Source organism: Molothrus aeneus, chromosome 2, assembly GCF_037042795.1.
Source record: "Molothrus aeneus isolate 106 chromosome 2, BPBGC_Maene_1.0, whole genome shotgun sequence".
NCBI classification, from domain to species: Eukaryota; Metazoa; Chordata; class Aves; order Passeriformes; family Icteridae; genus Molothrus; species Molothrus aeneus.
The window spans coordinates 82,217,443-82,239,695 of record NC_089647.1 but is presented as its reverse complement, the minus strand read 5'-3'; the positions used below and the strand labels follow the sequence as shown (position 1 = coordinate 82,239,695).

General features: G+C 38.5%; 1 protein-coding gene across 1 annotated transcript in view; it reads right to left on the bottom strand.

The window, feature by feature from the left end:
* Positions 1–22,253, bottom strand: part of DHRSX (dehydrogenase/reductase X-linked) — a 162,515-nt gene that overhangs the window by 104,049 nt on the left and 36,213 nt on the right. The window contains exons 2-3 of the mRNA XM_066545172.1: positions 20,486–20,593; positions 8,135–8,203 (exon numbers count right to left, since the gene is read on the bottom strand). Coding sequence (XP_066401269.1) covers positions 8,135–8,203; positions 20,486–20,593 — 177 coding nt within the window. The remainder of the gene's footprint in view (positions 1–8,134; positions 8,204–20,485; positions 20,594–22,253) is intronic.

Genomic DNA, 22,253 nt, shown 5'->3' with positions numbered 1-22,253 from the left:
CAACATCAACAACAATAAAACAAACCAAAATCCAAAACACACAAGAATGGAAGCTGCTTCAGAGTCATTCTTACTCTAAACATCAACATTTCTACATTTCTTCCCTTTGCTTCCACAGAATGTTTTTTTTTACTTGAATAGATGTGATTTTTTACACTGCTATGAAGTTCTTTTCAAATATCTGCTTCCCAAGACTGCATAATAGTCAAATTATTGCTATTCCTATCACTATATGCAATTAAGTCTTAATATTGGTGCTGCATGAACGCTGATACAGTTTCTGGAAGGCCCTGAAGTCCTGTGTAAGTTACAGTACCTGTATTCAGGTCTGGACACACAAAGCAGACAGGGTTTCATGTGGGTTTGGCAGCTAAAATGTGCTAGATTTACAGAGCTACAGGGTGGCTGGGGCTGGAAGGAGATTGTCCCTTCTCATGCTGGGCCACCTGGAGGTGGTTGCCCAGGACAGTGTTCAGATGGCCTTTGAGTACCTCTCAAGACAGAGAATCTACAAACTCTCTGGGCAACCTGTGCTGATACCCAAAATCTCTTATGCTAAAAAATTATAAAAAATATATCGTTTTTCTAATTTTAAGTGGAATTTCTTGCATTTTAGGTTGTGCCCAGTGCCTCTAGTCCTGTCATTGAGCACTGCTGAGGAGAGCCTGGCTCATAATTTATTTAAGAACTGGGATATCTATTCAGAGCTTCAATTCTGTGCCACTGAAAAACAGTCCTTGAAGAACAAATTAAGCATGGGCACAGTGGCATTGGTCCTTGGGAGGTGCAGAGGCTCCTCTCTAGCAGTTCTTCCTCTAGAGCTTTGCCATATTGCTGCAAGGATGGAGCTGACAAGGAAATACTGGCACTGCCTGCACACTCAGGCTGACCAACATCTGTTGTTTGATGTGCAGCTCATACCTGGCAGGTTGCTCACACAGCATACACGCTCTGCTTATTCCACATTTATTTCAGCCCACAAGTTCTCCATGCTCTTGGCAGCTGAACATCCAGTACAGAAGCCAATGGCATTTCCTCAGAAAATATTCTACTTGTTATAAGCAAATTAACTTCTAAGCCCTACATGTAACTCACAGAAGATAGGTCTATGTAATGTAGTTCTTGGAAGAGAAATACGAAAGCATTCCAGAGAGAACACAAATTGCTTTTTTCTTGGCTTTGTCTTTCATATATGCTGGCAATTTTCTTGAAAACAGACAAGGTCTAGAAATGGCTCACACAACTTGCCTGCAACTACTGATCGAGATGGAAAAAATAATGGAATATTAAGGTTGTGACAAATCCAGGAGCACCTTATTCAGTCACTGCACAACATCATGACTCTACAAGTGCATACAAGAGGATCAAAATCCTGTGAAAGTCTGAAATGGGAGCTTTCTCCAGCCTTGAAGAGGCAATTTTCATTTGAAACTCCCTTTCTCCAAATTGCCTTCAGTAGGGCAGCACAATCAGCAAAATCCTAACCTCAGAGCTTTGGTGCCATTAGTCACACAAAGCTTTGGTGATTTACAGTCAGAAAATCATTTCAAGACATCTGACGGGACTTTGTTATTCTGCCTACAGCTACACCTGTGCACTTCTTTGTCTCTAAGTTTCAATTAGAGATAATTTAAATAAGAGAAAATCACATTTCCTAGTGGCAGAGCCTGTTAATGAAATGTGTTTCACATTTCCAATGGAAATGGGAATTCAGGAAACCAACAGGCAGAGCTTGTGCCTGCATTATGAATACATTTCACATTTGAAAGACTTTATCTCCATCTCAGTATCCAGATATGCAACTCATCTTCAGCTATGTGAACCATATTCATATTGCTCTTATTTCTGATTTGCCACACTGTTAACATGACCATTCAATTTCCAAAGTGTTTTAAGAAACCCAAAAAAAAGGTGTCGCAGACATCTTTTTGTGAAATTTTTTTCTTTAGGATTTTCTTGCTGAGGCTGAGAAGTTTCAGCAACACATGTAAACAATTATTATCTGCTGCTGTGGAATGTAACAAGTCCACCTGTGATTGGCCCCTCTTGAATATTTATAATTAATGGCCAATCAAGACAGAGCTATCTTGGACAGAGTCCTAGAGAGCTGCCTTTGTTATCATTCTTTTCTATTCTTAGCTTAGCTAACTTCTGAAAAACCTGACCTTCTTTTTCTTTTTAGTATAGTTATAATGTAATATATATATACCATAAAATAATAAATCAAGCCTTCTGAACATAGAGTCAACATTCTCATCTCTTCCCTCATCCAAGAACCCCTGTGACCACAGTCACAAATAGGGATTTCTCTATTGTTTTAAGTACCTATAAGAACTGAGAGGGGAAATCTTCTATCATGTTACACTGGAAGTCAAAAGGAGAGCAAGAAAAGACATAAACAAACAGGCTTAACAAATTTAACCATGGTTTTGCATCAAAGCATTATGTAAAACAAACAGAAAAGCAGGGCAATTGATTTGAAAAGTTTTAACCTAAGTGATTTTATCAAAGGGCTCTGGAGACATCTTTCTGTGGATTAAAATCTTTCCTGCTTAATATGAAGCAAAATGTCACCAGCTTTACTGGATAAGGGACATAAGTGCTATGAGCACAGAGAAAAAGTATTAGCCCAGGCATTACTTTCTTGGTCTCCAGAAAAAAGTCTTCCATCCATGTGCATGGGGAGGATCCAGTCACAAATTTAGAATAAGTTTAACACATCCAATGTTTTTCAATATTCAGATATGTTCATATGGCTTGAATATACCTAACATAACCTCAGATGGGTCTATGGAAGGAAAATAAATCTTAATGTTTAGGTTAATGTCTAAGGTTCTTAGACCTGTCATCAAGTGACAAAGCAGAAAAATTCTGCAGTTCCACACAGAGTCCTGCAAAGTGGAACACTGTCAGACTGAGACTTCTCTACTCCCATTCATATCACCACCTTGGCTTTCAGGGTGTCTTCATAAGCGTGGTGTTCAGCTGTACAACTCCAACTGAGGGCAGTCATTCACCTGCCAAAGCCAAGTACTGGAGATGATGCACCAGCCTGAGAAAACAAACCAGGCAGGTGGAAACTGCGCTGTCATTGTCAGGAAGCTCTTTAAACCAATCCTACAGGTCTTTCAGCATCAGCAGTGGTAGAGAAAGGATATTTCAATAGGATGTGGTAGAAGAGACAAAGTAACCACATTAGGTCCAGCCACAAGCCCAGGATGTGACGTTTTTACAACTCAAAACACCACCAAAAAAAAAAGTGACACAAGCAAACATAAACTCACACATGCTTAGGCACACTTGTAAAAGACATGTCTTAAACACAAATATTTTCCACTATTTTTGACTGGTTGGATGACCACTTCCATAATGATGTCTTTGGCATGCCATCCAAAAGAAAAAGTCCTGGTAGACATTTTTGCACCACAAGGCATCAGTCCTTGCTGAACTGAACTCTTCGCTGAAGACAACTCCAGCTTATATCATGGGAATACCACCACCAAGTTTAAAAGTTTGTGAATTTGGGAACTCAGCAGATTACTTCCTCTAGCCTGCAGGGAAAGCTAACAACAAACTCTCTGGTACAGAGCAGAGAAAGCTGGACTGCTCTGTTAAAAAGGTGCCTGACACAGCAAGCGTTGGTGGAGAAACCACCCATGAGTTATTCTGTAATTACACGTGGTACAAATCAGCTATATTAACCCATCTTCTTTCACATCAATTCTTCAATCTCAGATCTCTAACAAAAAAGAAAAATTCCTTATTTATTAGCAAGTTATACTACAAAACGGAGCAAGAAATCTTGTCATGTCCTTATTCCCTGGCTGAGCCACATGTAGCAAAAACATCTCTAGAGAAAGCTCTGGGAAAAAGCCAGGCTTCTTAAATGCACGTGAATTTTTTTAAGACAATTCATTCTACTATTTGGCCCACGCTGTCTTTATGTGGGTCAGACTGTAAATGACACAATTTGGCTGCCACTGTGCTAACCTCTGCATTCCTCTGGCTCTGAGGGAGAAAGTCTCTTCTTCATTTCTCACCTGACTTCAAATGGAAGTTTCATGAAGGCTGTGAATTTAGCTGGTAGTTTTATAATTGTGGTTTTATTTAAATTGCCGCAAAAATGTTGGGTGAGATTAAATACAGGCTTCTCCTTTTGAAGAGGTCTATGCTTAATATGACTTTTACACCCTCCTTTCTCACTCAATGATAATTCTTTTCTCCTTTGACTCTAGTTGCAACTCCAGCTCCTAAACTCTGGATGTGAGAGCCTTCCCCTGGTACTGTGCTATGTGATATTTATGCATAAAGTTTTGCTAATTGCTGATTCCATCGGCATTCATAAACCTTTGCTGGAATGAATGAAGCTTTCATTCATGTTTATATATGAGTTTCCAACATTTGTATGTTTGTAATCATCAGGCTAAAACCAGCTTTCATTTGCAGAGACATAAACTGAGGGTAACTGAGTCAGGAGATATAACTCTGTTATGTAAATTGAGAGATTCTTTTTCAGTACCATTGAGAGTTGACTTTATCACAGAAACCTCCCATTTCCACAGCTCAATGATGTTTGTTCACCACTGGTAACTGTGGTTATGGCTGCACTACCAAGCAGTTTGGATCAATATAAGTCCATTTCTGGAGCTCATTTTGTGCTGGGCACCTGACATAGGCACTTGCTGCAGGTCTGTGTAAGGCTCAGATAAACTCTGAAGTTTGCTCCCATGCAGTACTGCTGTGTTACTGCTGCAACTCACCTCCCAGCCTAGTCCAATCCAAAGGGAATCCAGGACAGGACCTGCAGTGCCCCTCCTGATAGGAACCTCTGCTCAGCAAGCAGCCAAGAGCTGAGGGTTGCCTGAAAAGCACCCAAATGATCTAACTAATGAACACACTAACAGAGACACACCCTATGTGCAAATTACAGAGATTTATCCAATTAGAATATCTCTGTGGCAATCCCGAGCCATCAACGATTTTCCCAGCCATATAATTGCCACTATTAACAACACAAGTTCCCAATTTAACAAATGGAAGCAAGATAAAGGTCCACACCATCCTGGCTTCTCCCAGCTTTATGATTCATGCTGTAGCAATGTGTTGCCCTTGGTCTTTTGGAAATAGCGCCCGGTGTGAGAATTTTAATGACAATGCAGCACTACTTCTGGCCTGTTTTGGATATCTGAGGGCTGGGATTTCTTTATCATGGAGGAGGTTCTGATGGTTAAGCTGACTGGGTCTATCATGCCCCAAGGACTTGTAGCTTATTTACTTGCTCTCAACTGCCCATGTACATCCTCCCTCCTTACACTTTGCAATAGATTACCCACAACAGAGACCCAAAACCAAGGAAGACACTTAAACAGTCTGGAATCAGCAGGGAGAGGAACCAAGAAGGTTTCTGATGCAGCTCCAGGAAAGAGGGTGGGTGGAAGAGGAGATGAAGTGCTACGTTGTTTAGATTTTCTTTAGCATCACTGCTTTATAGCAAATGGCTGCAACTGCTTTCCTCTCTAGTTCTGTACTCTCTTTTGGCATTGGCTCTGCTTTCCATGCCCTCAGGGTGGGAAACCAGGCTCCCTGCCTCCCTGTATTCAGAAGTTTTGTCCATCCTTTCATGTCTTGCCATGCTTTTACAAAAAAACAAAACAATAAAAAAACAACCAAAACCCATCACCTGCATGCATAGCCTTTTTGTTACTATCCTTTATCCTCCTCTGCAACTGTTGGCGCATTATTGCTCCTCAGCTGCTTCATAGGAATTACTTATGTACATGCATTGAATCTCACTTGTCCCAGAAGTAAGTACAGATTATGTCAAGTAAAACTACTTACCCTTAGATATCAGACAGAGCCCCAGACAGACAAGGCCAAGACAGAGAAGGATGACAGTGCCTTAAAAACATTGTAATTACTTGCATTCAATAAGCCTGGCATTTTCCCAGAGCTGTCTCTGGGGATGTTTGTGCTATGTATGGCTCAGCCAGGCAACAAGGAGAGGACAAGGTCTTTTCCTCCCTTTTGCTGTCTAACCTGATAAAAAGCAAGGAGATTTTCTTTGTTCTAAGGAATCTGAGATCTAGATAACAAACTGATGGCATCTCATGTTGTTTGTCCATAATAACTATATTGTCCCAATCCTTGACCACACTGGCTGCCCAAAAATACTATTTTGAATAGTTCTCCATCAAGAGTCTGATGTTCCTGATGGGAGCAGTTTCTGTAAAGCAGTATTTTCATATGGGCCATGAAAAATGCTCAAAGAAAAAGCAGGGGGAAAGGGTCAAGACAGCCAATAATGTTTTTATGCAGTGACTAAACAGATCTTGAACTGTAGCTTTTGAAAGGGTAATACTCTTGCACAGCCCTGTCTCAATGTTTTGGTTTGAATACAAGCATCATCTAGCCAACCAAGGACACAGTCACACTATCTACACACATATCTTATTAAAAGCAAAGGCAGATTCATTGATGAACAGTAACACAGGAGTGGCTCTCAGTTCTGAACAAGTCTTTTGCACAGGACATTGCATTTGTAAATACAAATTTTCCTCAATCAGTGAGAAATTTCGAAAAGTCTCTACTCTTCCAATTTAATTTTAGGCCAAACCTATCGGGGCCTGAGATTACTTAAACCTCAGTTAAAATAATTACAGTGAGGAACAACTTCAGTTGACTTTAAGTACTCTTTCAGGTTCCTCAAACTGACATCTGTGTCTTAACAGTTTATACCTGAGGGCTATAACTGACTTAACCTAGAAAAAGCAATAAGGCCTGGAGTGCTAGAAAAGCCTGTGATCACACAAGGGGAGAAAATAACACAGACCCTGGTTTACTCAGATTCATCCAAGTCACATGACATTGTTAATTCCAACTGGTTTTGGTCTCTGCACAGAAACTTCCAGCAAAAGACTTTAATGATGCAATAATTACCTTTTTCCTTTCATGATCCTTCTAACTATGCCTTAATGTATGATGCTTTTAACTAGCATACGTGTATCCTAGGGCTATAATGGATGCACATTTATTTAAGTCAAAAGATAAATCATAATGAAAGGGTTTTTTAACGCAATAATTAACATGTATTTTGATCATCATAACAGTAATTATTAGAGGTACAAAAACAGAATCAGATCTCAGAAGAAGCCATGAAGATCCCAAATAGGTTGGACTAGCAACACTGCTCTATTATTTTGCCAAGAAATTATGTGTCAAAGTGGCAGGAATGAATCATCATGCACCATTAGGAACTACACCCAGTGACACCCAGGGACAAAAATGTGAGCTGCACTAACCTCCACCATGAGCTGCAAATGGCAATCACAGAGCAGGTAGTGTGGAATGTGCCTTTTCTGTTAGTTATCAAGCTGTGCTGTCCTTATACCTCTACAAACATGATAGACCATCAGGTAAAGGAAATAAGAGAAGAAGCACAGAAAGGTAGGAATTTAGGCTTGATATGAAAGGTCTATTTATATTTAAGAGCATGGTTTTACTTTGTGAAGTATTATAAGCTCTTAACATGTGTCAAATGACCCAATCAAGTAGCCTTGATCTTTCAAAAACCTGTTACTTCCTAAAACAAGCAAAGTAAAAGAGCACACACTCTTACCTGCTGTCACCCTCCCCTTAGCAAAAATTACTGGTATTCTGAATTTTTTCCCATCTATTAAATCATGCACATACACATATGCAGGCAGACTGTAACTTGCAGGCAACCCTTTTTCAATGACAAACAGTAAAGTCAAACCAGGCTGAAAACATTTTTTAAGAAATATCCTATGCATTTTACCCCTGAGTCAGATTTATTTCTAGAATTCAGTTCACAGAATCACAGAACCATTTGGGGAAAAAAGGACCTTAAAGAGCATCTAGTTCCAAACCTCCTGCCATGGGCAGGGACACCTTCCACTCCACCTTCCACAGTTTGCTCAGAGCTCCATCCAATCTGGCCTTGAACACTGCCAGGGAAGAGCCATCTACAACTGCTCTGGGAAACCTGTTCCAGTGCCCCAAATTTAAAAAAAAAAAAAAATTAGCATTACACAAGGGGTCCTCATATAAAAGGAGATGGATGACAGCAAAAAGAGAGGGAAAATGGTTCCTTAAAGGAAATTGTATAATATGGTACCTTTTCCAGACAAAGTTTCTTCTTTTATTTTCCTCACCGCTTCTTGGCCATCACTTTCACTGTTTCCAGCTGTTAAAGGACAGAAAATGAAAAATTAACAATGCAATCAATTTAAGGACTGGCCTGTATGAAGTGACAACCACAGTGTAGAACCAGTGTGAAGTTTTAGGTGGAAAGGTGTGCTGCAGAGGCTTTCAAAGAGGGCTATACAAATGCACTGTGATTTCCACAAGTTCTGCCAGTTTATCTCATTTATTCATATAAAATAGAACTATCTACTGGACCAGCAGACTTGAGATTTGAGTCCATGAGACAAGTGAATTTTTTCACATCCAGATTGTGCAAAAACTTCACTGCAGGTTAGAGCAGATTTTCCCTTGCTCTTTTTCCAAAATGAAGACTTCCACAGTTGGAGGAAAGTCCTGACTACCCTGTCTCAAATGCTCATGAGAGGATTTATTAGTGCTAACATAAAATATGATTAAGCATCACATAAATGTCTTTTGTACCATTCAGCTTAGGTGGGTGGCTACTAATTGTCTGACGTTTGCCAATTTTTTTATAACATGTCAAAGGAAAAAAACATAAGCATGAGAGATATAGGAATTAACACAAGTTGAATTTTTTAAATTAATATTCAATTTATCCATCAAAATATTTTCCATAGCATGGAACATCAAAATACCTATTGCTTATTATCTAAATTGGATAACAATCCTGATATCTCTTATGAATTTCACGAAGCTGCCTATTTTCCTCATTATATAAAATTCTGCCAAAGTTTCTGTAAAGATTTTTTTTTTTTTGTGCCAGCCTGCAAGTATCCTGTTCTGGCTTTCACAGCACCACAAAATAAAATGAAGTTGGAAGAGACTTCAGGAGGTGTCTGGTTCAGCCCCTTGTTCACATTAGCTGGTACATGCTTGTATTTACTTGTGAAAAAGGACTTGAAACACATCTTTGTTTTCATGATATGCAAGAAAACCTAACATTTACATAAATTTAGCCAAAATTAATACACTTAGCATTCCAGATACTGGAGAGAAAATAATTCTCACATAAAATCTAGATTCATACAGGTGTCCAACTGCTGTCCATAAATTCCATTAACTATGGACTTATATTGCTCAGACTGATGGAAGGAAGGAAGGAAGGAAGGAAGGAAGGAAGGAAGGAAGGAAGGAAGGAAGGAAGGAAGGAAGGAAGGAAGGAAGGAAGGAAGGAAGGAAGGAAGGAAGGAAGGAAGGAAGGAAGACCCAAAGCAACAAAGCAGATATTTGCAATATTTTCTTCTTGGTGTTCTTCCCCCTTTAAAACCATCCAGCCTTGTAGAGAAGAAAAACATTCAGTTTGATGCTAATTTCCAGATATAGATGCAGCATCAACAAACAAACCCTCCAATGAAACCCTGCCATTTCTGGGGAAATTTGTGCACAGGGTTTATGGGTAACAGATTAATTTTCCTCACTGTTTCATCTCAAGTAATGTACTAGAGTAGGATTTCAAACTCAGAGTGTTGTTATTTATTAGGCTTGATAGTGTTATGCTAGAAATAAGAATACTTGTGTGCCAATTCTGTGAACATCTTATTTGATTCCTCTTTTATTCAGCACCTCTCGTGCAGAGATCTGGCTTATTAAAGCCTCCAGTGTCATGATATAACTCTCAGTATGTTCATTTAATTTGTTCTTTTAAAAGAGCTTGTGTTCACAAGAAATTTTAATTTGCTTTATTTTGCTCTTATATAAATGGTTATTCATTAAAGCTCAGTGCCTTCCAAATGAGCTCATTTTATTTATATTTACATATTTTTCACTCTGGACCACTGGAAAAAAAATTATTATTTTGCTAAACAGTCACTTCAGATGTCTGTTTCCAGCCTGATCCAACAGAGTTTGAAAACCAGATACTGAAGGCTGGAGTATTGCAAAATTGAAATAGCTTCAGCGAAAACTGCCACAATAATAGAGGTTTTCTAAAATCCTTCTTTCAAAGAAAATCCTGCAAGAAAGAATAAAGACACTGAACAAATGACCAAAATCCTTACAAAAAGTTCAAAGGTACTTAGATCAGAAGGATGTATACCATGAAACTGGGAGGCTAATCTAGGCTTCTGAGTTAGGTTAAGGAGATCAGCACCCCTTTGTCAAGGGGGGAGAGGAAAGGGACATTGCACTTTTGCACTGCTTCCTTTCTAGTACATCCTTCTGGGATCTTCTAAGCAAAGTGAGTGGTAAGCATCAAAAAGATCAACCTCCTTTTAAGTGCTATATTACTATTAAAATTTTTTAAAAAAAGCTTTTTAAGTCATCAAGCTAACAGTCAGCTTTGGGTTGGGAAAAATCAAAACTAATCTGCATCTTCTTGATGAAGTTGGGTCACTAAAGGGCACAGCCCTCAAGTGCATTGAACAGATGTACAGCACCCTAAATTCAGGATGGTTTACTAGACGAGGGTCAAATTCTTACTGCTGTCAGCTGGTTTAAATCCTCAGTATCATATTTGCCATGATTCTTTAAAAAATTTTTTGATACACAAACTAATCCTCTGGCTGGACATTTTTTCAATGATTCACCATAATTTCCATATGTTCCATATACAAGAATTTATCCATTATAAGTGTTATAGCATCTGTAGCATAAGATCTGCCTACTCTGAATTCAAATGGTTTGAAGGGAAGGGTAAGAAAGGGAAGAGAGATGATCATGTATTTCATGCAGTGAGGGAATCTTAGAAAAAGCTTTGAGAACAAGGGATTCATTGTCTTGGGAGCTTACATCATCAAAGTACCCAAAACCATAATAATCTTGCTTTTCATGCTAATTTAAAATGTCTACTGGGAACTCAAAATAGATATAGTTTTCTCAAGAACTGTTTATGCAAGCAGTTCAGTGCCTTACCTGATGGGTTTTTTTTCCACTTAGTCCACAAATAGTGAAGAATTTGGGTGAGACTTATTCAATAACAACGCTGACTAAAATAAATTCTGAAAAAAAACCCTTAAAATATAAAAATTAATTCATTCTAAACAGATGTACCTGTATAAAATGAGATATCATTTCAATGGCATAAAAAATATAATTCCTAATAAAATACTGAAAAAAAGGAAAACATATTTAATAACAACTTTTAGTCAAAGAAATGCACTCATCTCCTCCACATTTACTTCCACAAACATCACAAGTCAAAGCAAGCTGATATGAAGCCACCAGAGAAGTACATACTAAAATTCTTATGAGCACCAATAGGCTCTGGATCTGATCCTAAATGTCAGACTCTGTCATCTCAGTCACTTAAGTAGGTCCTAACTCTGAAAGTTATTTCAGGGATTTCAACAGAATTGTCACAGAGATTTCTCAGTCTCAACAAGGCTGAAAAAAGCATGGCCCTTAGAAATCCTTCATAGGCTAAAAACACATTATTGCTAATTAAGGGGTTCTGATACATCTATATGCATTTTTCATACAATATTTTTAATTTCTTTGAATGTGACTATCTCTTCAAAAAAGTAATTGCCACTCACACACTGAATTTATGTACAAGACTGATCCTGATAAAGAAATAAGAGCTTTTCCAAACGGTGTTTTGCAAAACTAAGAATTTGCAATCTTGATGTTTCAAGGAAATGTACTCCAGGGCATTATAAAAAATTTAAAATAGTCTTTGATCAACAATAGAGCCTGTAAAGCTTAAGGTTGCCTGGAGAGAATAAACCCACAAATCCAAAAAGCCCTTGCTTACTTAGGTCTGTCAAGGAGAAAATTTCCTTGCTTTCAGTAAGATAGCACAAAATGAAGACAAATAAAAACTTTTGGAGATGAACACCAAGAAGATTCAAAGCAACCAGCACGTGGTGCCCAGAGAAAGACCTGACCCCTCCAGCTTGGAGCCTGAGAGCCACCTTGTGCACAAGGCACCCCTCAGCCCGCGATAAACCCAGAGAAGGGAACCCCAGGGGGGAAGGCAGGAGCGAGAGCTGCCCAGTGGCAGGGCAGGCACATCACATCCCAGCTCTCCCCACATGCCCCAGACACTGGCAGGGGTGACCCCCTCAGTCACCAGTGCCTGGGGAACCTGAGATAAAGCTCATCCCTTGACCTGTGGCGCCATAATTACAGATCAGTTTCTCCCTGAAACAATGGATCGCTTTCCAGGGTGTGCAGCATGCCCCATGGGCCTTCCCTCTCCCCACTGCTGACTTCGAGCCACCTAATTTAGAAGTGGTGCCCATAAACTCTTACGTGTCTACCAGGAAAAGCTGGGGGGTACAGTAATCAATTCTGTATAAGTGTATACCATCTGATTAAGGAATTGCAAAGGATAATGGTTAGATGCCTTTGTGAAACAGAATATAAAAGTTTCCAAATGGAAATTTGAATCAAGATGCCTCCTCAGAGTAGAATAATCCTCATTATGATCGAAGGGGAACTGATTTCTTTGAAGCACCAGACTGAAGACAGGGCTTATGAGGGCACCCAATGCCTCAAGAGGAAAATAAAATCCTATCAGCTGGTGTTAGGAAGATTATGATTTTATGAGTGTACACAAAAAATAGAACATGCCAAAAAGAGAGGAATAACTACCCCCAAAATCTCCAAAGATGAGAAATTTGAACTCAATACAATATGAGCAGGTTTTTTAAGGAATTTATAAGGTTTCTTTTAAAGGAATTTGTAAAATCTTCAATAAAAAGAATACTGATCTTACATCTCATATATAAAACATTTAAGGCATGGATTTCAATAATAGGTGTAAGGATGTGACCAGCTATAAAAAATAAATTGCGAACATGATACAAACTTCCTTGTGTCCAAAGATACCACACATCTTTTGTCATTGAGTTCATCACACAACAGTCACAATTAAATACATGCCTTTCTTACATGAAAGGTGGAAATATTGCTGTAAGTATTCCTTTGAGAAAAGAAGCAAAAAATGAGCAAGGGAGAGAATGTCAATTTGCAAAAGAAAAGAAATCCTCATTATTGCCTTAGGTTTCAGCTGCCCATCTGTTCCAACAAGAGGTTAAGAACGACCCTGTTTATCAAACTCAAGATACATCTAGACAAGTGCCCTCTTTCCAACTATAACCTGCAGCAGATACTTAAGGAAAAGACATGACAGCAATAAGTTTAGGAGTGATTTTCTCCAATACACCCTCCCAGAAGCAGGAAGTTTCAGAGATTTCCTGAATCCTCCCAATGAACATGGCCTGCACTACTACACCTAATTGCACTTTCAGTTCATTCAAGAACTTGACCGCCCAAGAGTCCTGGGACAGCAGGCTCCGTGATTTAATGACACGCCTAATTATGTTTAAAAGGTTATTCTTCAGTAGCTTGTTTGTTTTTGTATTTTTTATTTTATTAGATGTTCTCCACTTTGTGTAGAATAATACAGGGAATGGCCACTTCTCCTTCACTTCCTACACCATTCATAACTGTATGATCACACCTCAGTCATCTGTTTGGAAGCAGAAGGATGTTTGTTCTGTGCCCCACCTTGTACAAAGCCATCCTCTACTCCTAACCATCACTCTTAAGTTTTTTCCAGTTCAACCAGACTCCTTTTGAGTATGCACAACAGGATGATCCAATGGTTTCTATAAAGGAAGAGGGACGCTTTCTGTCCTGTTTTCATCTCCTTTCCTGCTCAGTAATATAATTTTATTTGCCTTTATGACTGGCATGAAATATCGATGATGTTGTACATAGAGCTTTCAGCAGTAAATCACAATATTTATTTAACTCTTTGACTAGCAGTTAATTTAGGTCCTATTCTTGTAAATACATAGGTGTGGCTGTTTTTTCTCATATTCTGTACTTGCATTTACTAACACTCTGTATTTATCCATCCCTTCATAGCACAGTCATCCACTATTGGGAGATTATTTCCTATTCTTCATAGTAGTTAAGATTTCACAAGGCATCTCTGGACACCTCCCAGTCCCACCCTCTGCTACAATTGGTGGCCCAGGACCATGTCCAGTCAGATCTCAGGTGTTTGCAGGGATGGAGACTCCTCAACTTCTCTTGGCAGCCTGTGCCAGTGTTTGAACAGCCACAATGTAAAAAAAAAAAAAAAAAGGGAAAAAAAAGGAGTGGGTTTTTTTTCCCATTAGGTACTTATACACTGGAAAAGATCCTTCCAACCCTTCTGTCCTTTTCAGGCTGAATACATCTCTCTCAGCCTCTCCTTACATGTCAGAAACTCAAATTCTTTAATTATCAATAGTCAAACAATTTTGAATATCCTAAACACATTTAAACAAAATGCATCATCTCACTCTTCACCCTGTATTCTGTATCTATCTTTGATAAATGAACTGAACATCTGTCTGTGGGACCACAAGCATCTTTGCTCCAACTCAAAGCTGATAAATTATTTCTCAATATTGTTTTCTGTCTGCTAATCTATTACTAAACTACAAGAAATTTTTCTCTTATCTCAGGACAAGCCAGCCACTTTAAATCTTTTGGCATGAATCTTAACAAAAACATTTGAAAACCAGGATTAAATTAATTCACACAGTTGTTGAATATTTCAAAGCATTAGGCATAAATGCTTAATGAATAAATTAAACAAGCACCTAGAGAAACCGCACTAACTCTTCCAAAGTTCCAATAACCCATATTTAACTCTACATTTTTTAAAATGCCTGACTTATTTTTCAATATAAAAAACACACTTACTGGCCTATGCACAACATTTTCCCAAAACTGCCCAGCACTGTATTTGTCACCTTACACTTCTTCTTTACCAAAGTTGATTTAAGGTTTTATGCCGCAGATACTAGTCCAGAAATACTTTTACACTTCTGATGGGTTTTGGTTTCAATCACAGTGGCCTGTTTTAGATTGCTTTAATTTCTTTTTGATGTCTAATACTGTGTTTATACTGGGTTTGTAACAATCTCCATGCTATTTTAAGCTCTGTATCTTTTTAGCTACTCATTTTATATACTTCAGAGACAGTGAACAGATTGAAGACTTCAAGCCCATTTGGTTGCTCCTCATAAGCTTGCTTTTCCACCCCCCTGATAAAACTTGTTTTCCTCTAAACCCTTTAAGACCATTTTGAAATAGGCAGACCAGAACACAACATAGTATTTATGGTTCTGGCCCACGAAGGATTCATACAGTTGAATCAACTCATATTGTCTGTTTAGTTTGTTAATTTTCTAACCATTTCTAATATTTGTTTTGGTTTTTGCACCCTATGGAGCACAACTGAATTTCACAGAATGATCTGTTTTGATCCTGAGATCTACATCCAAAGCGATGATGGTCAACACAGAATCCATCACATCTTCTTTTGGCATTAAAATTTTTCCTCATGTCCATCACTCCATATTGATCTACATTGAGTTGTATGTGCCTTTTAACACTCAGCTTCTTATGGTCTTCCTGCAATTCTTCACACATCCCCGGTCTTTATCACCGTGAAAATTTTGATACAATTTGAAGCACTTGTCACTTCATTATGTGTTCTTCCTATAAAATTATTTGTTGAAAGCACCATATGTTAAAACAAGCACAGACGTGACAGTCTTCCAACAGAAGTTAGGGACTAAAGTGTTTGACAAGATTCAAACATATTTGGAAGACTGTGTGTGGCTGTGTGCACATGTATGGTGCATAATTAACAGTAAGCAGAGAATTTCATAACCCTGATTACAGTGCACTGATATGATAAAACCTGAACTGAATTACAATTATAAAGAAATCTGCATGCATTTCCATTATGCTCATGCAGAAAAATGAAATTATCACCCACTCTTAATAGGTTGGTAAAATTTTGACACTTCCTGACTAACTCTAGAACTCATTCAGGCCTAAAAAACCTGGCTGAAATTAGGAAGATAAATACTTAAAAATATATATATATATATAACCCAAGTATCTCATAGATCCATGTATATTAAAAAAAGACTATTAAAGTAACCCATAAAATTTTCCAGTAATTGAAATTAAATCAAACTGTCTTTGAAAATGAACTATTGCACCATCTTGATAGGATTTAATTATCCCTCGAAAGTCACTTTGTAGTATTATACAATAAAAGAATTGTCTGATTCATGGTGCAGAGAATCCAGCTTGAAAATTGGAAACTAATGGGAATGAAAGAGGTGACAGAAATATCTCTTGCTTCGTGTCCTGCAGAGCTTACCGAGGTCACACAGAAGTGCTGAATCTGGCGATGGAAGTACATTTATTTATGCCAAAATTGCAGGGCTCAAGCCAAAATTGCATAGCTCCAATAAGTCACCTGAATATATATACATATATATAAATATAATGAGATTGCTTCCTTCAAAGTGTGAGCCTGTCTTAGAAACCTGTGACACTGATATACTCAAACATTAAAGATTGATTACACTGCCCTGAACCTGGCGTTTTATACCGAGCAAAAGTGTAACATTGTAAAGATGCAAATATTTTGATTTTCATTCACTGTTTTCAGATAGAATTATCAAAACTTCTACATTAGATATTATAACACATTATCTCAGCCTTCTTTTATTAATGTACTGAGGGCAAAATATAAAGAAAAAATCAAATTGATGCTTTCCTTTTTTGACTCAACAATTTTAACATGCACACACAGAATCCTCATAAAATTAAACAGCTGTGAACAGGGATGGAAGGAATATGAATAGTTTATGCTTTTTTATCACTCTAAATTGAGACTCACAAAACTGTGGCAAACACCTTGAACCAGAGCTGAACATACTGGGTTTTGTGTCCTGGGCTGGGGGAGGTCATAGAAATTTCCAGGATATGCTGATTTCCAATGTCCTCATTGTGAAGAGCACATTTATTTGTAAGTGCATACAAAACATTACCTTCAATATCAGTCACTACTGAATACAGTGTGCCATTTACTTTCTCTCTCTGAAAATGAAATTGCAAGTTTATTTATCAACAAGTAAATTGCATAGGAGGGAGCAGGAACTCCCTGTATGCTGGATTGTGAAGATTCATCACAGCTATCAGTTTTCCCTAGCAGGGGTTTGGTGTTTGCCATGAGATTTTCCTGAAGTAAAAGCCCTGCTGACTGCGAGTGAAGCTACTGAGAAAAGCAGCCTGGCAGAAAGCCTCAATGAAATCTATCAAACAAACATACAAATATACAGAAAATTACTTTCATCATTTCAGCATTCATCAAAACCTCTTTCTCAGGGAGAGGCTGAGGGCAGGGTGAGCAGAAGGAAACCATCAGTGGGGGATGGAGTCTTGCGCAACAGTGCTGGGACTGGAAAGGAAGGAGGTTTAAAAGAACGATGAAACCACTTGCTGTAAAGGCTCTGAGTGAAGAAACAGCCTTTTCATACAGTGCCTACTCACGCTCCACAAGGTAACATGCTTCCTACTTATTTGCTTTCCTCATTCCATTGGTGGATTTGATTTAAAAGTAGGTTGTTTCAAATATTTACTCCTCTAAAATGTCAAACAGACTCAAAATCACATCCATCACAAATGGTGAATCATTTTTCACATCAGACATTCAGGCTTGACTCATTTGCCTGCTGCAGGGATACCATCCTTTATTGCTACAGTTCCTATAATGAGAAACAAGCGTTCAGTGATTGAGCATGATTGACTGCAAGCTACATGTAAGTCTCTTTTGCAAGTCCAAATTCACTTAACATCCACACCATCCACACCTTTTTCACAGAAGTTCATGTTTATATACAAACATAGGATGAAAACAATTCTAGAGGAGAAAGCTTGAGCACACTTGCTCTCTTATTTGAGCCTTGCGTGGCCTGAAGCAGAATGTGCTAATGCATGCCAATGTGCCAGCAGATATTTCAAACACACGTTGGACGTTTGGGTCCAACAGTTATGAGCAAGAATGGAAGGTCATTGCATTTAATGTGCTTTTGAGACTCTTATGATCTTGCAGCTGGAAAAGTGCCTGGGTCTATCCATTCTTCTGACAGGGCTGCTTTGGTCTGAAGAGTTTCACAGGCAAAGAAGATGGCTGTGACTCATAGGGCTCAGTGTTCAGGTCAGAGTTTGCTCGGAAGAAATGAATCAGCTGGAGGACTTACTCATCAAATGCTTCCTATAATTAATTTCATTAATTCACATTTGTAGGGATTCGTAATGAAAATAGTAAGATTGATACAATTGTGGAGTCAATGGAAGTGTCTGTGTTTGTAGGCACCAAAAGAAAGAGCAAAGTGTTAAAAGGATACCCTTTATTGACAATCAAAAGACATGTTTAGAAGACACTGTTCCTGTGCTGTGCACGTCAAGGCTGCAGAAGACACAAGCACAGAAGACTGGCAGCAGATGACCATGAACTCTGCCATCAGGAGGATAACATCTCCAGGTTACAGCATAATACCCATACCATTATTTTTCCTGTTAGCCCAGCCTAAAAATTGGTTATAGACAGAGTCTAAATATTGCAGACCAGGAAAAACGTACTGAGAGCTGCTGAGCAATATAAAAGATCACTGAATAGTAGTGGTTGGAAGGGAGCTCTGTCCAATCCCCCTGTAACACAGGGCACATCCAGATGAATTGTTAATACCTCCAGAGAAGGAGAATGCACAACTTCTATGGCAGATCTGACCATAAAATAGCCTGTCACTTCTGATCAAGAACCACAGGACCACAGGATAAGGACTGTCAGCTGGCATGACCTTTTCCCATACTCAGGTGATGCTCACAAGATCACACGAGCTCACACATCTTGGTGCTTATGAGACTATGGGTGTGAGGGTGAGTGAACGAGATTTATGACAGAGTGACTGTGAGTTGAAAAAAAAATCATCTTATTTAGAGATTCCATGAGTTGAAAAAAATTCAGCTTATTTAGAGATTCTAAACCTCACCTTCCCATTCCCAAAAACCTCACACTGAATTTTGTTACACAGTATACCCTAAAGTTTAAGTGATACAAAATAAATCTTGAAAAAAAAGAATGTTCTATGCTTTTGTGACCCTACGCAAAGAGAAGAAAATTACCCTTTTTGTTTTCCCAGAGTACATTTTTGCAGTCCACCTTAAAGATGAAAAGCAATTTTAGTGAAATATTAATGCTGACATCATTAGCTACGTCTAGCTACATTAGTAACATCTGGCATTTAGCTACATAAAGAAGCATCTACTTGCACTTTGCAGACGCTTGGGTTTGACACCTCTATTAAAACACGTATGAGTAAGTGGTGTTCCACATTACACCTGTATGATTCCAAGACAATTCCATTAATGTTACTGACTGCACCACACTGAAAGTACATGGCTACTGTGCTCTCATCCATTGTTTGGAGTGGGTCTGATATGTGTACAGAACCTTAGAGAGCAAATCCTGTATAAAAGTTGAACAAAATGGCATTACCAGCTTGATAGTGTACAATGAAACAACAATCTTCAGTGACTCTCTGGAATAAAAATTACAGTGGTTTAGGTAAAAATCTAGTTAAGGAAAGATGAAGTGAGAAAATGTAGCAGTTTAAACATAAAAGTATTCATTATACTACATTCTCATTTAGTAGACATATCAGTAAACATATTCCTCTACTACAAATACATATTTGTAATAAAGGAAGTTTTAAAAAATAGGAAGTCTCCTAAATAGTGTCTGTGGTAGAAAGAAGAAATGGTGCACACAGGACAGTTTTGAGTTCATAGAGAAATTCACCTAACTTGAAATGTCACACTCTAACTCAGTCACCTGAGTGACTCTAAAGAGTAAATCAACTCTTTATTATCAGTGGAGAGGAACAGGCACCTCCAGAAGGTGAATTGCCCAATCCGTCTCAGACTGACACGATTGAATCTCCAGGTATTTATTTTCTTGTCTTGCCTACAGAGGTCTCTTACAGTGACAAACTGAGAAGTAAATGTGCAATTTTTACATGGATAAAGTTATAAGGGCTTCCTCTGTCCTTATAACAGGTCATCCCCCACTAAACACTGTAATACTCCTTCAACTCTTTAATTTTGTTTTCCTCTTAATGAACATGTACACCCCAATGCTGATGCATGACCCATCCCCAATAACAAGGAACTAAATAAAATAAATACTTTTGTAATGCTCATCTTTTAAAGGTTTTTTTATTGTTCACTTCTTATCTAAGGTAGTACAGCTCTTCCAAGTCCAACAGAAAAAATCGCATCCACTATTTTGTTTTAAGATCTTGCAAAGAAAAACATAAATCAATCTTTATTCGTGGTAAATACTGGCAAAATATTCTCCTACATTCCCCTGACATATCCTTACTTATGGATATGTCAGGGGAATGTAGGAGAAAGAAAGAAAGAAAATACACCTTAAAAGGAAAAAAAAAAGACTTATGAGACAAAAAGTATATTAAGAAAATAATGACTTTACCTATTATCACATGCATGCCAAGTCTTGCCAAATGCTTCACAGTTTGGTAACCAATTCCTTTAGTGCCTCCAGTCACTATAGCAACCTTTCCATTTTGTGTAGGGAAAACTATATGAGAAAAAAGAAATAACACAAGGTTAGTTCACAATAGTAACAAATTAAGAAGTTAAGATGTATTTTAAAGAGTGTACGCTTAACAGACCGCTCAAGCCAGGCCGATAAACAATCTCAGGAACAAACTCTTTATGGAAATAAAAACTTTGGAATATCCACCATTATTTACTGCACTATAATTTTCCAGTATTAACAGTTCACAAAAGACTAAGGTTGGCGACATGAAAAGCAAACAACCACTTCAGAAATTTTCTCATTTTTATTTGCATTCATTTCATCATCCTGCAGTCATCTGACCTTTACAATTTCCACCATAACTTTGTTACTGAGCAAGGTGGTGGCAGTTACGTCAGCTCGGGGGTGGCTTACTCAATGTGTACAGGGGAAAAATTCAATTGGCAGCATGATTCCCTGGAAATTTCCTGAATGACAAAAGACCAGCGTCTGTCAGTAACATGGAGGAAAGATCTCAGTCAAAGGTGAGCTGTCAAAAGTACACCAGCTGACCCAATTTCCCCGCATAACTGAGCACTTTCCCTTCTGAAATCACGAGGCCCTGAGCCCCAAAGAAAGGAGGAAGCAATTTTCTTGCATGAAGGCCCCCATATGCTTTTTCCACCTACATCAGCCCTGTCCCACAGAAGCCAGCATCCCTGATACCCTCACTCTGTCTCCACTCCAAGTGCTCCTTGACCCACACACAGCCTGGGGAATGCTCCCAAACTCCTTCTGCTATAGGGGTGGCTCAGGCACATCCTGTGTCTCCTGCCTCAGGAGCCCTTAGCCTGCCAAGTGAGCCAAGAAGCATTGAGGATGGCCCTTGCAGAGCAGCTGCCATCCCAGCTACAAGCTCTCACACTGGGTGCAGGTTGCACAGCACATTCCCCCACCATGGAGGGAGTTCTGCAGCCAAAAGCAGAGCAAAGGCATTATAATTCAAGTGCTTGGGTGTGAAAAGGCATGAATTAGGTCTAATATCAACTTTTTTTTTTTTTGGGTGGAGAATGTTTCATGTGAAGCACCGTGTGGTCTTTAGGTGACCAAGGTGAATTTCTAATTTGCTTTGGAGTCAAAGCCGTGAGGTATGTGCACAGGAAAAATAGCATTAAATACTTCATTTTGCTGTGGTGCAGTGTCTGTAGGCAATGCTATAGATAAAAAATGTTAAAAAGATGCCAAGTTTCATCTACCAAAGGACTTTCTATTTTGATTTCCAGGTTTTTAGGGGATTGCTTTGTTGTACAGCACCAACTCATATTTTACATAGTTATGAAACACAGGACTAGCACTGATACAAGCTTCTTTCTTCACAGCAACTTCAAAAAGATCCACATTTCACCTTTTTTGAAACACATAGTTCTTTCCATCATGATTCAACATGAATTTCTCTTCTCTTCAGGTAACAACTTGGTTCTTCCCATCCATGAAGAAGAGAAATTGTTTGCAGTTCTTTGAAGGTTAACTCCAGTTACAGTGATATGTATGCACATAGGTGTCCTGACATATATAATTCAAGCTAAGTAAGACTTCCCCAGGAGCCTTCTTAAGGGGCTTCAATTTAGCTATATGCAGCCCTGCAATTTCCACCAAAAATACTTCTAATCATAAACTCTAAACAAAATGCCTACAGGTTCAAATCTAGTCAAGAGAAAAT